The sequence below is a fragment of the Lipophrys pholis genome (assembly GCF_963383615.2).
Source record: "Lipophrys pholis genome assembly, chromosome: 13".
NCBI lineage: Eukaryota > Metazoa > Chordata > Actinopteri > Blenniiformes > Blenniidae > Lipophrys > Lipophrys pholis.
Window position 1 is genome coordinate 1633162 of NC_137632.1, and position 18295 is coordinate 1651456.

Sequence of the window (18295 nt, forward strand, 5' to 3'; positions counted from 1 at the left end):
AGTTGCAACACACCTGATTGCAATGAAGGGCTCGTTATTGGGCTTTTTCACAACCTTGGTGATGACATCATCATTAGATTGATGTAGGCTGAAGCAGAACGAGAGCTAAAACATGCAGGACACCGGCCCTCCAGGACCGAGTTTGGACACCCCTGGTCCAGGAGAACAGACTGTTTGCTGGCTCCAAAATGATCTTTCTGGATGCAGGTTGATGGCAGCATCTCCAAGTTACTTCTAGTGTCCAAAGTTGTTCCACTGGAGGTGGTCCTTGGGCCATTGTTATTCACAATTTACATCAATACCCTCTATCAGAATGTTGTGGATGCAAACTTCAATTTTTATGCTGATGACACAGTCATTTATTGTTCAGCACCGTCATTAAAAGAGGCCCTTTTGAAGTTACAGGCAGCTTTTTCTGCTCTTCAGCTCAACATGAAAGGCCTGAGGTTAATGTTAAATGCCAAGAAATCCAAAGTCATGCTGTTTTCACATTCCAGGAAGAGGGAGATGAATCCTACCCTAGAAGGGGACATCATTGAGGAAGGTACCTCCTATAAATACCTTGGAATCACAATTGATGATTCCCTCTCATTTAAGCCTCACATTGAGCAGCTTGTGAGAAAGCTTAAATTGAATTTGGGTTTTTATTTCAGAAATCGATCTGCCTTGTTGTCATGGTCCCGACTGTCGGTATGGAACTGGGCAAAAAAGCCTTTATGTGTTCTGCTCCATATTCATGGAATACTTTACAGAACGACCTGAAACTCACAGAGCTGGTCTCACTGGGAGAGTTTAGGGCCCTTTTACAGCGGTTGGAAACAAAAAAGTCACCTTGTTCTTGTGTTAACTAACTTATTTTAAGCTATTTGATGGTTTTTAGAATTTTTGCTCTCTGTGTCTGTACTTTTATTGTATTGCATGTACTTGTCTTTTTGATATTTATTTGTTTTTAAGAACATTTTAGTATTGACACTGAAAATGTCTTTTATGTATTGCTACCAGGACACACTTGCAAAACAGATTATTAATCTCAATGTGTTTCTCCTGAATAAATAAAGGCAAATGAATGAATGAAACAGGAAATGATGGCCAATTCAGTTATATCAGTCTCATAAGATATTCTAAACAATGAATTTGGAATTTAAATTAATAGTTCAATTAATTACAATTACCAGAATTGACAGTGAAGCTTGTGTGTAGATGTGAGTGTACGTGTGGAAACAGAGTGGTGAAGGGAGAGTGTTTGTGACCTGGGCTGAAACCAGAAGGCAGTAAGGCTGTCCTCGGTCTCCACCAGGTGTTGGAGAAAAATAGAACATTGAAGCTCGTCTTTTGCGTTGCTTCCTGTGTGTGTCTCTGTAAAAACCTTATTTCTAAACGGAGTTCATGTGAATGTGATTTGCTTCGTAAAACATCTGGAGTTGTCATTTGGTGTTCAGCTACATGTGTAATGTTGCCTTGGATTTGAAATGTGTGGGATTGTTAGTTAACAAATTAGTAAAGAAAAGATTAGCATGCAGACCCTGTGTGTGTGTGGCAGAGATAACGTTTGTTTACAGCAGGGGTTGGCAACCTTAAACACTCAAAGAGCCATTTGGACCCCTTTCCCACTGACAGAACACACTGGAAGCCGGTTTACAGGTTGATAACTACTCATAATATCATTATCAATAGAACTCAATTACAAGTAATAGAAATAACACATCTTTATAAGATGTATCTCCCTCTTCTATTCCTCTCTCTCCCTGTCCTATCACGTGTTCTTCTCCCCCCAACCGGTCAAGGCGGATGGCCTCCCTTCCAGAGTCTAGGGTCCGCCCCACGCTTTCTTCCTGAAGAGGGACTTCTTATGAACTTCTCTCCATGCGAGGGAGTTTTTCCTGGTTTCCACTGTTGCTTGTTACATCTGCTGCTCTGGAAGGTTTAGTTGGGTTCTGTTGTTCTCTATCATTGTAAGAGCGCTTTGAGATGTTTGTTGATGTGATTTAGCACTTTACAAATAAAATTGAAATGAATTGAATTGAATTATGAACTGAACTATTCATTCATTCATTCATTCATTTTCTTCCGCTTATCCGTTTCCGGGTCGCGGGGGTGACAGTCTGAGCACCGTCACCCAGATCACAATGCACCGATTAAGAACCTTCCTGCAGGTGGTGAGCCCACGGGAAGGTGACGCCCGGCGTGGGACACGAACCCACTACCCCTGAGATTGTGAGTCTCATGCTCTACCAACTGAGCTCGCCGGGGGGAACTGAACTAATTCATTTTAAAATTTGTGAACTGAACTTTGAACTAGTTGGTGTAGAAACTGAACTTTCCCAACACTCTCCAAGTCTTCCTCCCCTGGTTCTGCTTCACCACAGACTTTACTGTTGTATTTGTCCTAATATAAATTTTGAAAGCCTTTCGGAAGTTGGAACCATTGTCGGTGGTTGTTCTCACAATTTTGTTCCTGATGTCATATTGTGAATGGTTGTCATTGGGTGTGCACGCCAAAACATCAGCAGTGTGGGAAGCTCTCAGTTGCCTCCAGGCCGGCGCTGCTGAGTTTCTAGTTCGACTGTCAGGGTCAATCCAACGGGCAGTCACACCAGGACAGCTCCTTCTTCTGACTGACCAGCAGTCTGTGGTGGTGGCAGTGTGCTCCACCTTCCTCATGGCCTCACTGACATCCATCTTCATTTTCTTGGCAACATCTTCAATTTTTAAAGGCAGCGTGGGCCTTGAGATGATTGTTGCAGTGGGCTGAAGCTCACTGACAAATTCTCTAAAGGCTTGTTGATCGACAACGTCCTGAACAATGTCTGGAGCCCTGTGACAACATCCTGAACATCCTGAACAATGGCTGGAGCACTGTGACAACATCCTGAACAAACATCCTGAACAATGTCTGAGCCCTATGACGACATCCTGAACAATGGCTGGAGCCCTATGACAACATCCTGAACAAACATCCTGAACATCCTGAACAATGTCTGAGCCCTATGACAACATCCTGAACAATGTCTGGAGCCCTGTGAAAACATCCTGAACAAGGGCTGGAGCCCTGTGACAACATCCTGAACAATGCCTGAGCCCTGTGACAACATCCTGAACAATGTCTGGAGCCCTGTGACAACATCCTGAACATTGGCTTCGTCGACTGAGCTTTGAGCCCTGGACCTGACATTCACCAGAATATATATGTAGCATTAAAAATGTCCCCCACCCATCGCCCTACCCCCATCCATCCCCACTCAATCTTCTGTCTTCTCTCTCTCTCTTTAAACAATGAGAAAGAAGAATAAATGTGGCCATGGCGACAAGAAAGAGACATCTTCTTTTTTGTGAGAGCGGGAGTCTCACTATCGGGAACCCGTTTTCTTTTTAGTGACGTCAGCCCTTCAAAGAGTTTTACATGGTAAAGATGCTTCCTCTACATCAAAAAGAAGAAAAACAGACAAATATTAATTTGGCATAAGAATGTTTTGCTCCAGACTTGATAGAACAGTTTAACAATTACGGGCAGACTGGGGGTGGTTTTCTAACATTAATGCTATTTCTGTTATTTTTAAAACTACTTTCACAGCTTTATTAAAAAGGCTATATTGAGACTAACAGTCACAACACGACAGCAGCCGGGAGTTCCAAACATGAAAAATGACTTACATTCAGACTACAAGTGCCCCTGATCAAAACCAAGTGTGAGCTAGTGATTAATGTCATTTGGGCTAAACCTGAACGCATCACCCATGTTTTGTCGGCATGAAGCTGGTTTACCAGTAAAAATCCATCAATCAGCCTCATTGTTTAAGCCTCCGGGTTCAAAGTGTGAAAAAAGTAGCGTCCGACAGTCTGAACATTAGGAAAAGTTCTGGTACGCGTCGTACGCTAGAAAAAAGTCCCGGTACGCTGAGGGGTGAAGTTTAAATAGTGCATACCAGCCCACTTAAAGCACTGATACAAGTGTAAATAAAGGATATGTGATGCACTCGGTGAGGTGATGAGTAAAATGTTGGCAAACTGTGTAATTGACAACATCGTATCTATACTTATTAATGCAGTTGGTTAGATATGTGTTTCTTTAGGTTTTTTGACGGTGAGTTTTTGGATGCCATTATTTCTGTGTTTTGTGGCAAACACAAGAGGCACTTCATCCTGTACCATGAATCTTTAATCCTGACAAAAGCAAACCTTCTTTTTAGAAATGGCCTTGGGTGTCCGTCTCCCTCCGAAGCACAATGAGCGGGTGCTGGTGTGGTGGTATCTCCGCTATCGCCAGTGGACCAGGCTGCTTCCATCACGCTGAATATTCACGACTGTGGGAGATTTGCCTGAACTTGTTTTGAGAGCACCAGGCGTTCGCGCAAGAATACGCAGTCTTAATACTCCAAACGTGATGAGACAATTATATTCACATTTTATTTTGTAATGAGTAACAACGGTGTCCAGTATAAATGTAGCAAAGTAAAAGTGAAAGTTGCAATAAATATAAAAACTCAAGTAAAGTACAGATATTCCCAAAAACTACTTAAGTACTGTAACAAAGTATATTTACTTTGTTCCTTTACACCACTGGTTGTGAAGTGTGTTCTGTTGTGAAGTGTGTTCTGTTGTGATGTGTGGTCTGTTCTGTTGTGATGTGTGTTCTGTTGTGATGTGTGGTCTGTTGTTCTGTTGTGATGTGTGTTCTGTTGTGATGTGTGGTCTGTTGTTCTGTTGTGATGTGTGTTCTGTTGTGATGTGTGGTCTGTTGTTCTGTTGTGAAGTGTGGTCTGTTGTGAAGTGTGGTCTGTTGTGAACCCCATGTTTTGTCTGTACTGAAGTAACGGAGGAGTGTAATGCACCTTCTTTAGAGCATCTATAAATGAAACACAGGACTGAGTCTCTGGATTTCCCAGGAGATACATCAGAAACCTCCTGCTACATGGAATTGCACTCTCAGCAACAATTTTCTGGACCTTACTAATCCAGGAAACTGGATGGAAAAACATGTGGTTAGTTGGGGATTAATTTAGTCTTAATAATAAAATTAAAGAGGTATCTTACAAAATATTACTGTGAATATACCCAGTAAAGGAAACTTTAGAGAGGTTTAGATTGGATATTGAATACTCCTCTTCCTTCAGTGGAATGGAAAAGGAAACAATCTGATTTTGTCAATGTACCAATGACAAAATGTACAGAAAAGTATAAACAAAACAGCTGGACATGCTGTTCCACTTAAAGAAAAGGATATTTTTATTTGCTCCGATGACCGAGAAGGAAAAAGACAGTACTTTTTTGTTCAACTTCTTTTATTTTTAGGTAAATTCCATATCCACAATAAGAAACTCCAAACCGAACTTTGAACACTTTGGTCATGAACTGATACAATATGGCACCTCAATTTATGGACTTCAAAATAAGAGGCAATGAAAACAAACTTTATTTTGGTTAAATTTCAACTGTAAGCAAGAGTGTACTTTTGTTTGTTTAAATGTAATCATTATTTGACATTATTTGTATACCACGGGCATGTTCAATATTGTTATTTATATACATGTGTATGTATTTGTAATCGTTGTATTATAATAAAAAAACTTTTATAAAAAAAGCTGAGCATCCTGGCGGTGACGTCACAGGTATGCTTGCTGATAGACAAATTATTTTACATAATTTATTTGAACAAATCTTTTAGAGATAAAAAATACAGAAATGTTGTTTTAATAATAATACTTTATTTAAGGTCTTTCTTTGGTGTCATCAGCTCTTTAATTCATGTATGAGTGTGAGAAACACGTTGCAATATTATTACTGTGTACGCACACAGCTTGTGTGTGTGTGGTTGAGCATCATTCTCCAGTGAAGGTGGGGTTTTCCACCGTGGTGGTGGCGTTCTGGAACAGCGGGTTGTCTGCCTGCAGAAAAACCAACAGACAAACACACACACATTAAGAACAAATGTTTTCTGTCCTGAGAACAATACAGTTCAAGACTTCACAGCTTGAGGAAACATCTGCAGGACCACCTGCTGTTTCTTGCTTTATACTCCACAATGAACTGCTGGAAGGTTTGTTTTGTTGCAGAAGACATGATAACCATCTTGTACTTGGAAACACAAGAAAAGCTTAAAATGTTGTCATTTGCCTTCCAGGCCAGCAGGTGGCACTGTGAGCTTTATGCCAGCACTCTGCATTTAGAAAATATTTGATGCTGTCAGCACTCAGTAGCTGCATAGAAAAAAATGTTTTCCAGGATGAGAGGGTAGGAAATGTTAACACACCTATTTCTAACAAATTATTAACCGTAGCTGCAGTACTCATGCAGTACTCATGGAGTACTCAATGTTTTCCTCTTTACACGGAGATGAGAGATCAATTCTCTGGTTTCCACTGAGCTTAAATTTCCTTCACCATTAGAACACATGAAAACAGCGAAGTTTAAACCTGGTACAGGAGACGGAGTGAACGTCACACCGAGTCTCATCTGGTGGATAAAGTTCCTCACTATTCACTTCTAACTCAGTACTGGACTTTACTAAGTCCTCAGGATGTCACCAGGAGGAGAAACATCTCAGTCATTATCACTATGTTTTCTCTCCAGGTCCAGATGTCGCTCGTGTTCCAGAAACTTCTGTGAATGTGTCCCTCAGCCTTCAGGCCAGTCAGCCTTCTCCCTCCCGCCCACCACATGCTTCTCACTGAGACAATCATAGAATTATTACCCAGAAACCAAGGTCTCACCTCGGCCCACTTGGACTTCTTCTTCTCATTCTCAAACTTCTTGAACTCCTTCAGGTCCTTCAGGTGGAGCAGCAGCTTGATGAGAAGCAGCACAAGGATGCCGATAATGGCGACGGGAATGAGGGAGCCTGCGATGATGGCGAGGACGCTGGGCAGCTGGGGACAGTCTGAAAGACACAAGACACACTTCAGGTTTTACTGCAACACATTTTCCTCACAGTTTTATACAATCTTTTTTGTTCAACCCACTAAATTAAAGCTGAAAGTCTGCAACTGCATCTGAATTGTTCTTGTGCCTGCCTCTTTAAAAGGCGAGGCACAAAGATTCCTTGGGCCGCGTTTAATTTTATTATTCCTGTGGCATCGCTTTTTCGGCACGTAACTCGTCCCGCACCGTTTAGAGCACGTGCACAAAAAGCACATCAAAATGTGCAAAAGAAATTGGAATGGTGTGCTATGACTTTTTTTTTTTTTTTCTTTTTTTTTTTGCCCTTGTCCTGTTCGGCAGCTTGGGCCAACAATATGATGTGATTGAGAGCCTTCGGAGTCAGAACAGTTTTTGGTCTTGCAACAGGGAGAGACCTGGAGTCTCCTCCTGTTGCCTTCTCCGTCAGAAGTTGGCATGGCTGCCGTACACGACCGGGGGGGAACGCACAAAGAGAGAGAGAAGAGAAAAGAGAGAAGAAAGTTTGAGGGGGGAGGGGGGAGGGGGATAACATACAATATCCTTGTTGTGCTACATATATTATTTGCAGTTATCACACTGATCCAAATACTTTCCAACTGTTTTTTGATAAAACCAGCCTGAGCAGCTCTATCTAGACAGTAAAATGATTTCTTAGATTAACCAGCCTGAGCAGCTCTATCTAGACAGTAACGTGAAGCAGGAACATGAATTAACAAAGAGGTGACAACAAAAGAGGAACATGATTTGTAAAGTTTGAGCAAATGATGACAGAGAACAAGCAACTTCAGAAGCACCTTTCGTGAGGAGTGGAAGTGTGTGTGTGTGTGTGGGGCTTGTCCACTGGGTGTGACCGGAACTGTTGTGGGGGGACCCATGGCGACCCCCCGGGGTCCGAGGCCATCGGGCCCGGACACCGCCACCCCGGCAGACGGAAGCCCCCCAGGCCCGGGGAGACCCCAGCGAACCACCCCAGAGAGCCACGCCCCCGCCCAAAAAGCACCAGACGGAGAATGCAGAGAGGAATCCCCCCCTAGGCAAGAGGAGTCCACAAGAGAAGGATAAAGGGCACAGGGCACAGGGCCCCAGGCCCCGACCCAAGCCGCCAAGCCGAGAAAAGGCCGGAGCAGGGCCCCCGGGCCGAGCGGGCCGAGAGCCCCCCCAACCCCGGCGGCGAGTCCTGCCGCACCCCCGGGAACAGGCCCACCCACCGCCCCCCCCCCAACCCGGCAAGGCAGAGACGGCCCCAGCCGCCGCGCCCCGGACCAGCCCCGCCCCCAGACCCAGGAAAGCGAAGGCCGGCGCAGGCCCCGGTCGGAGGACAGTCAACTCTACACCCCCAGGAGCCTCATATCCCACCCGCCCCATGATCCTCCCCCCCCGATCTTCTTGGAAGAACCCAACCGCTGACCCACCCCCCACAGACACCCATCCCTGACGCAGACGCAGACAGACGCAGACAGACACACACAGACACACACAGACACACACACACACACCCACACACACACATGACTTTTATAAGCTTCCAAAAAAACCGTGAGAAACGGCGGATAAATTCACAATCACAACGGATGGGAACTGAGGAAAAAACAAAAAACTAAATCCTCACTTTTCAAAGCCAGATGACGTCGCTGGAGACTTGATTTCACTTTTAAAATGTTGCTGTTCTTGTCCTCTATTCAGAAATGAAAACATTTTGATATCTCCACCCACTTTTAATCTGTGAACCTTTAGGTTTGATCAAGTTTTCAGCCATTTTTGGAGTTTAACATGGGTGTGTATTGGAAACTTTAGAGTGAGGGGACTTTGGTTAGAGTGGGAGAAGGTGTCGAATTACAAAAAAGAAGATGTCTCTTTCTTGTCGCCATGGCCACATTTATTCCTCTTTCTCATTGTTTAAAGAGAGAGAGAGAAGACAGAAGATTGAGGGGGGATAGATGGGGGTAGGGCGATGGGTGGGGGACATTGTTAATGCTACATATATATTCTACTGTTATCACACTGATCTAAACACCTTCCAACTGTTGTTAGAGCTCCAATCTCTCTCCAATCTACTTGACAACACTCCAACTACCTCACAATACACTCCAAACTACCTAACAACAAACTTTCCAAACTACCTGACAACACACTCCAAACTACCTGACAAGACACACACCAAACTGCGAGACAACACTCCAAAAAACCTGACAAAAATCATAACTACATAACAACACACTCTCCAAACTACCCGACAAAACACTCTCCAAACTACCGGCCAACACACTCTTCAAACTGCCTGACAACTCATTCTCCAAACTACCTGACAACACTCCAAACTACCTGACAACACACAGTAAACTACCTGACAACACACGGTAAACTACCTGACAACACATTCTCCAAACTACATGAAAACACACTTCAAAATACCCTAGAACACACACACCAAACGACCAGACAACACTACAAACTACCTGACAATAAACTCCTGACAACACACCAAACTACCTAATAACACATACTCCAAACTACCTGACAACACACTCTCCAAACTATCTGACAACACACTAAACTACCTAATAACACATAATCCAAACTACCTGACAAAACACACTTCAAACTACTTGACAACACACTCCAAACTACCTGACAAAACTCTCCAAACTACCTGACAACACACATTCCAAACTACCTAAAAACACATTCTCCAATTTACCTAACAACACACTCCAAGCGACCTGACAACACACACACACACACCAAACTACTAGACAATACACTCTCCAAACTACCCGAAAACACACTCCAAACTACCTGAGAACACACACACCAAACTTCCTGAGAACACACACACCAAACTACCAGACAACACTACAAACTACCTGACAAAAAACACACTCTCCAAACTATCGGACAACACACCAGACTACCTAATAACACATATTCCAAACTACCTGACAAAACACTTTCCAAGTTACCTCACAACACACTCCAAACTACCTGACAAAACTTTCCAAACTACCTGACAACACACATTTGAAACTACCTTAAAACATACTCTCCAATCTGCCTAACACACTCCAGGCGACCTGACAACACACACACCAAACTACCTGGCAACACTCCAAACTACCTGAGAGCACACACATCAAAATACCTGACAACACTACAAACTACCTGATGAAAAACAGTAAACCACCTGACAATAAACTCCAAACATCCTGACAACACTCCAAACTACCTAATAACACATACTCCAAACTACCTGAAAACACACTCTCCAAACTACCTGACAACACACCAAACTAACTAATAAGATATATTCCAAACTACCTGATAAAACACTTTCTAAGTTACCTCACAACACTCTCCAAACTCCCTGGCAAAACTCTCCAACCTACCTGACAACACACTCTCCAAACGGAACACCGACTGACACCATGATCACTGCCTGACACCCTGAACACTGCCCGAAACCCTGAACATTGGCATACACCCTGAACATTGGCTTACACTCTGAACACTGCCTGACACCCTGAACACTGAGAGCAAACTGACTGACACCATGATCACTGCCTGACACCCTGAACACTGCCCGAAACTCTGAACATTGGCTTACACCCTGAACATTGGCTTACACTCTGAACACTGCCTGACACCCTGAACACTGAGAGCAAACTGACTGACACCATGATAACTGCCTGACACCCTGAACACTGCCTGAAACCCTGAACATTGGCTTACACACTGAACATTGGCTTACACCCTGAACATTGGCTTTCACCCTGAACATTGTCTTACACTCTGAACACTGCATGACAACCTGAACACTGACAGCAAATTGCATGACAACCTGAACACTGACTGACACCGTGAACACTGAAAGAACACTGCCTGGCTACCTGAACACTGCCTGACACATTGAACACAGGAACTCATCTGATTGTAAAAGCCTAGAACGCCTGGTACCAACGATTCAGTGAGCAGGAGAGTCCCCCAGTAAGCTTCAGGTGCAGGTATGAACCCAGCAAAGATAAAGTTAGATGTTCACCTCTCTGCTCAGATATCTCTGCCCAGTAGTTGTCCTTTCCCACCAGCTGCTCCAGCTTGAAGGTGATCCAGCAGCCCTCACTGTCCTTTTGATGGCATTCCTTCCCAGAGATGGTAAACTTCTCTACCTTCCCAAACGGGAGGATCCCGCTGCAAGCCTCGCTGCAGTTCTTCTGAAAGGGGCCAGATTCAAATCCCAGGCATTCAATGCAGTTTCTTGGAAAGGAAAACAGGAAGAAAGATCTTTGATTAGCGACCAAAACTTCAGTTTCAGAGTTTCACAGTAAATTAGATTCCTGGCTCCCTACAGTTTGGCTTGGCATTGGTCCGGGCAGCCCAGGCACTTCTGGCATTGCGGACGCTGGTAGCCCTCATTGCATTCGCAGTGGTTGCACTTGCAGCTTCCTCTGCCGTAGCACACACTGTTGTTGGCGGTACGACAGCCCTCCTCTGAGACCCTGCACTGACAGGCAGAGCCCTCAAACCCTGGGCTGCACTTACACCTTCCACAATTGCATTTCCCATTTCCTGCAGAGAGCAAAAGAAAGCACTGCCAATAAGCACACTGTCGGTTTTTGGCAATAACTTATGTGCATCACATTCTTCCTTGGTACCTCCACATTGCTTGTTCTGGAACTTCTCGCAGTGGTCGTCGTCACACTGGCAGAACTCCCCGTGGTAGCTGCTTCCACTCTCGGTGGTGTGGCACTGACACCTACCGCAGACACAGTCTCCTCGACCCTCACATTCTGTGCCGTTGTCCCTCTGGCAGGTCTCTGGCAGTGACTGCCCATCTCCTTTACCACTGGAGCACTCACAGAACTGCCCCAGGAAATCGCCCCTGCATCTGACAAATACCCAGGTAGAAAAGACAGGCAAAAGTAAGCATTTCTTCACAACTTTATCTTATGGAACAACTTTCAAGTCATGTATCCAATGCTTTCTACTTCTTTTCAGTGCCCAGGACAGAAGTCAGCCTGCTGGGTCCTCCAAAGCAGAAACCAACAAGTTGAGATGTTGCACTGACAACATTTCTCCAGCAGTTTGACAGCCTAACATTCCTAACATTTTAACCAAAAGTACCATCTTACCATCATCTCATGCTGGAAGCAAACCTACACTGAGACTTTGTTTTGCTACAACCTGAAAGGACAGGTCCTCATAGGAGGGGCTACAGCCTGAAAGGACAGGTCCCCCCGGGAGAGGCAACAGCCTGAAAGGACTGACTTTTAAAGGGTCTTTGGGACCTTCAGGAGACTCTGGCCTGAGGATCTGAGGATGACCCTGAGGTATCGGGGCTCAGCATGTCAGCAGTGTATTGAGGGGCTGCACCATGCAACGCTCGGAAAGTGAGGATTGAAATGTTATGGTCAATTCTAAATTTGAATTGGAGCCAATGAAGATTTGATAAAATTGGGGTGATATGGGCTGTTTTGGGCGAACCTGTCAAAAGTCTTTCAACTGAATTTTGAAGACTGCTGAGGGTGGTCTTATTGAAGCAAGTGAAAATCGAATTGCAGTTCAATGCGAGATGAAATGAAAGAATGGATGATCACTTCAAGTTCTGATTCTGACAGCGTCGTCCTCACTTCAGAAATATTTCTCAAATGGTAAATGCAATGTAGGAGCCTAAATGCAGTTCATTGATGTTGGTTAAAAAGGTTAATAACAATTTAAGTTAATCTTAAACAGCAGTAATTTAAGTTAATTGATTTAGAAGGAACGAGGAGGATCATTTACAGGTATTTTCAGTTCATATGTGCAATAATGTAATAAGTTAATCATTTAAAATATTTGTGGTCAATTTAGGTGGATAAAAAATATTACTTTATGTCATATTTGCACTGTTTGGAAATGGGTAACTGTTTGGTGTTTTCAGGCAGCTGTGTACCTTTAATTGCTTAATTGATGCTCCAGGGAGGGGGGAGCTTTGGGGGTTACCAGAGACAGTGAGTCAGGCAGGCTGAGAGTGGAGCCACACTTTCTCTCTCCTTCTTGGCTTATCATTAATGATTGTTATCTGGATTTAACGGACTACTTTTATAACTTTAAACACCTATGGACATCTTTCCTGTACCACCTTTTTTTTTTTTCTGAGTATACTATTAAACTTTAAGAGTGGGCCTGTGGATATTTTCTATGTGGATAATGAAGAGGAAAATCAATAGAGCGTCAAGCTAAGGCTTCATTCAGTGGAAAACTACAAGCAGTTTTTGGTCAGCTGTCGGAGCCTGAATGTGTGCGTGTGTGCAGAGCCAGCCCAAGACATAAGCGAACTAAGCGCCTGTTTATTGCTCCTCGGACACTAAGGGGCCCCCAAGATATATACAGTATATATATATATATATATATATATATGTGTGTTGGGATTTATGGTTGGTTATTTGCATTAGATTACTGGAAGTAATAGATTACTGAAAGTAATAAATCACTAGAAGTAATTTATGAAAAATTTTAATTATTAATGGAAGTAAATGGTTATTTACTCATTAACAACTCCTAAAGTAATTGAGTAATTACTTGAAAGATAATAAATGATAAAAAAAAATTATTAATAAAAAATATTAATTTGAATAAATTTGTTATTTATCTATTAATAATAAATTTGGGCACCACCAGATAAACTGGAAATAGCTAATGACCAAAATATCAGTCTCGTTTGTAAAAAGTGTATTTAAGTTAGTTAATATTTCTGCATAAAATATAACAATCTTAAATAAAATGGAAGGTGTGAGATCCGAGCACAGATTGTTACAAACCAGTGAATTGCCAACAATAAATACACAATAATCACCAAGAAGCGTTCAATTCAGCTAACAGGCGTTTATTAACAAAATGTATTAATTCAGAAATAATTCAGAAATCATCTCATAAATCAACACATTCAAATAGCAAACGACCTCTAACATGGAGATCTAATCTATTAAACAGCAAACACTATGTGCAAAGAGTGTGTGTGTGTGTGTGTGTGTGTGTGTGTGTGTGTGTGTGTGTGTGTGTGTGTGTGTGTGTGTGTGTGTGTGTGTGTGTGTGTGTGTGTGTGTGTGTGTGTGTGTGGTCTGTTGTCTGGAGTGATGAGGGGGGTGGGTGTAATGACCTCGAACGTCCACCAGGTGGAGGCAGACGTCGGTATCAACAACACCATCAGATCTTACAGTGATATCGTCAATGACTTTGTCTCCAAAAAAGCCAGGAAGCACAGATTGTAAGGAGTGGGTGGAGTATTGAGGAAAAACAGAAGAACAAAAATGTGATTGTCAAATGTGTGGATTAGAATTCTTTTTTTTTTTTTTATATATAAACCTTTTGCACATAGTTACTTACATTTACATAGTTTTAATACCAACTTTATACTTGTTTCTAAACCATTTTTGTTACATTGTTTCTGGTAACACTGTTCATTAACATTATTGGAGTATTTGCTTGATATTTGATTGAATTCTGTTTGTTTTTGTACAATTGAATTTGTGACTATTGTACTATATGTCTAGGGGTAGGGTTAGACTGAACTTAGACTGAAGGGTTGTTGCACTTAATTGTTGATCTTGTACTACAAATTAATTTTGCACATTGCTGTTGCAGTTTTTTGTAACCAAAAATAATAAACCAGATGACACTTTTACAGTAAATACAAAGCTTTATCACTTGGAATGTTCAGATTAAGAACCATATGTGGCACCCTACACATGGTTCGTCATTCATTCATTGGTATTATTTGTATTATTATTACGTTGGTATTATTTACTTCTTAACTGGGCCACACCCATGTCTTTATAAATGACATGCCATATGTAAAACGTGTCAGGCTGACAATAGGATAATGTAAACAAAACTGCCAGAGCCGCAATGAGTTTATAGTAGGTGTGTGAATGATCAACAATCAATATTATTGGCAGAAATAGAGGGCTCCAAAACCAAATTTTGCGGAGGCTTGGGCCGGCTCTGCATGCCTGCGTGCGTGCATGTATGTTATGGCGAAAGTGAAGTAACTACACTGAGCTCACTATCAGGCCTTACAGTGTGTGTTGGAATTTCACAATAAAAGTTTGGGTTTTAAACTGCATGGAGACTATTGGAGGAATCAGCTTTCTAGATTGAGTTTGTCTTTGACACATTTCTAATGGTTCCACAATGACTGAAGCATGTTTCTGACAGCCAGTCCAGAGGAAGACGTTCAGCTTCATTGGACCACACAGTGGTCACAAACACATAGTCCACCATACCCCCTGTATCACCAGCAGGTTCTGGTCTGTACCAATGAAGCTCCAGGTTCTGATCCGTACCAATGAAGCTCCAGGTTCTGGTCCGTACCACTGAAGCTCCAGGTGTCCAGACAGAGCCCGATGGTAACACCAGTAAGACTTACCTGCAGATGCCACAGTCGATGCTCCCCTGGGCGTTGCAGTGGCGGTGCTTGCTGTCATCGGGATTCTGACAGTGACACTCACAGGAGGTGGACAAGGTGATGGTCAGCGTGTCCCTTATGCCCTGAGGTCTGATGGTGAAGGACTGGTTTCTCATGCAGGAGTTGGCTGTCACCGTGATGTTAAAGGAAATCTGTTAGCACAAGAAGGAGGTTTGGCTCAGGTATAAAATTTTGTGTGGTTGTTCACATTAGAATTTAAAGTATCATGACGAAGAAGACGTGATGACACTCGGGACACACTATTTACTCATGTCCTGAATTTAACGCAGAATCTGTTCTTTCCTGAATAAAGCTTTGCAAATGTGTTTCAATATTCATGAGTTTTGCATCAAAACACAGGACAACACCCTGACGGCAATCTGAAGTCAGCCTGCTGCTGGTGTCAGAAGAAACAGCCACCCTGTGGAACCTCATGGAGTGCCTTCCCAGTGCTAGAAGAAGCAGATAGAAAAATCCTGTGGAACCTCATGGAGTCCTCCATAGTGCTAAAAGAAGCTGACAGAAACACCCTGTAGAACCTCATGGAATCATCCACATTGCTAGAAGAAGCTGACAGAAACACCCTGAGGAACCCATCCACATTGCGAGAAGAAGCTGACAGAAGGTTCTCACCTGTTCCCTCACACCCACGTTGTCACAGACCCCCTCAACCTCCCCAGCCGGTCCTGGATGTTCACACACTGGAGTGTAGACGACTCTCACGTCATCAGGAAGACTGTCGTGACTCAAGGTGACTTTGGAGGACAGCCGCTGTCGGGGAAGACGTTGAATTAGAACAGTCACAGACATCTAGATCTCTACATTAATGGATGAGGCACTGTGAGGTCAACAGGGTGATGACCTTACATTGTAGGCATTTTCTATCAGCGTCACCACGTTGTTGGAATCAGACTGCAGAACCCCCACTTCTGATTTTGGGATTAATCTTGAAAGTTCCTGAAACGCACAAAACTCTGAATACTACCATAAATACACCAGAGGATGAATGATTGCAGTGTAATTACCTTGTACACTGCCTCCACATTTTCAGTTACTGCGAATATTGGCTGGATGTTGTTTTTTTCCAGTTCAATGGCCAGTTGTCCAACAGACGGATAGTCCTGCAGGTGAGATCAGTTCTTTCACTTCAGTCAGACTGACATTATGGAACCATGACTTCACATAGTTCATATCGATGGTCAAAACCAAAGACATCTAGTATAATGTGAGGTGAGGCTGGGTGGAACTACATGTGCGTGATGGTACCATTTCACTGCTCCTGGTAAAGACGTTCCGATCCATGTGGCATCGCTGGTCATTGGGCTCCAGGATGCCGGCAAGCTTTCCATCGCCAGCCATGTGGAACCCGGCGTCAGTGGTCAGCACTATCAGTCGAGTGCTGCTGTTCCTCCAGCCAATGTTTCCCTACAAAATAAGAGTCTGTCTGAGGAAGTGGAGGATGGAGTGTTCAGAGAGAGATTTGAGGTTTCCTTTATTAAACATTACTAGAGAAAAAAGTAAAATAGACATTACTTTCATCCATCCATCCATCCATCCATCCATCCATCCATCCATCCATCTTCTCCCTCTTATCTGTTTCCAGGTGGTGGGGGTGTCAGTCTGAGCACCGTCACCCAGATCACATTGCACCCATTAAGAACTGGCGCCCAGCATGGGACATGAACCCTCTACCTTGAGATTGCAAGTCTCGTGCTCTGCCAGCTGAGCTGTCCGGGGGACATGAACCCTCTACCTTGGGATTGCAAGTCTCGTGCTCTACTTACTGAGCTGGCTGGGGGACATTACTTTCATGTCCCACATAAAACAAAAAGTGCTTTGTTTTTGTTAAATGAATAAGATCAACTATGAACATAAATGTGCTCTTGAAATCATATATAGACAATCAGATCTCCACCTTTTCCCACAGAACATAGCACCTGCTCCACTGCCCACATCCGGACAAAGTCCTGCAGGTTGTTACTATTTTTCTCGTAGGCCTGTTCCACCCTGAGTGGGGCCTTGACAAGTCCCTGAAAAACCAGCACCACCTCCACACTCCCACAGTCCTGGGTCCTGTTCCTGCGGTCAGCCAGATGGCTAACTTGGCAGAACCAGACAGGAAGTTCAGCAAAGTACTGACAGCTTTGTTCGTGGCTGTATACTTCGGCCCCAAAAGTTAATATTTCAAATGAGAAACCAACACCAAAACGCTGAAATAACCTTCTCAATATATCAGACAATGACGTTAACCTGTGACACTTCACAACCTGGTGGACCAGGGTTTCAGTCTGGAACGAAATAGGCATTTGTCACTCACCCCTGGATCAATGTTCTCTGTAGCTGTTCATAGCTATTTTTATTGCATGATTTTTATAACAAGAATTACATGTACATATATATATATATATATATATATATATATATATATATATATATATATATACGTATATATATTAAAAAAATTGAAATACAAGAACAAAACACAACTAAACAAAAAACCCCAACGTAAAACAGAACAAAAAAAGGACAATAGAGTATGATGGTATTATTTACATTTTCTAGGGAGGGGGAGTGGAGTATGTGTCTTTCCTATATAATATGTTCAGTCTTCATGGCTGTAATCTGTAACAGAGTATTTCGTATCATTGAATTAGTCAATAGGGCCAGTATATATATATATATATATATATTTATATATATATGTATATCAGTTGCGGGCCGTGCATTTCAGACCTCAGCCTTCACTAGTGCTGGTCTGACTCAATCCACCCCTCAATAACTTTGTTATGGCTACAAAAACCATTTTACCATGCAGAAATGCAGTATAAAAAGCCTTTGCATTGCAGATATATACTTGTGTAGCCAGCATAAATACTTTTATGAATGAAAAAAATCCAAGTTCAGTCTCACCTTCAGCTGCAGCTGTATAATATAGCGGCTGCTTTTCCCAAAACTTCTGAGGGT

The 18295-nt window shown here is 42.9% G+C and overlaps 1 protein-coding gene across 1 annotated transcript in view; it reads right to left on the reverse strand.

Moving 5' to 3' along the window:
- Positions 1-5266: 5266 nt before the first annotated feature.
- Positions 5267-18295, reverse strand: part of itgb2 (integrin, beta 2) — a 36777-nt gene continuing 23748 nt past the window's right edge. The window contains exons 7-16 of the mRNA XM_080478820.1: positions 16598-16756; positions 16357-16452; positions 16199-16288; positions 15965-16102; positions 15293-15483; positions 11541-11773; positions 11235-11454; positions 10928-11142; positions 6708-6874; positions 5267-5882 (exon numbers count right to left, since the gene is read on the reverse strand). Coding sequence (XP_080334946.1) covers positions 5817-5882; positions 6708-6874; positions 10928-11142; positions 11235-11454; positions 11541-11773; positions 15293-15483; positions 15965-16102; positions 16199-16288; positions 16357-16452; positions 16598-16756 — 1575 coding nt within the window. The 3' untranslated portion in view covers positions 5267-5816. The remainder of the gene's footprint in view (positions 5883-6707; positions 6875-10927; positions 11143-11234; positions 11455-11540; positions 11774-15292; positions 15484-15964; positions 16103-16198; positions 16289-16356; positions 16453-16597; positions 16757-18295) is intronic.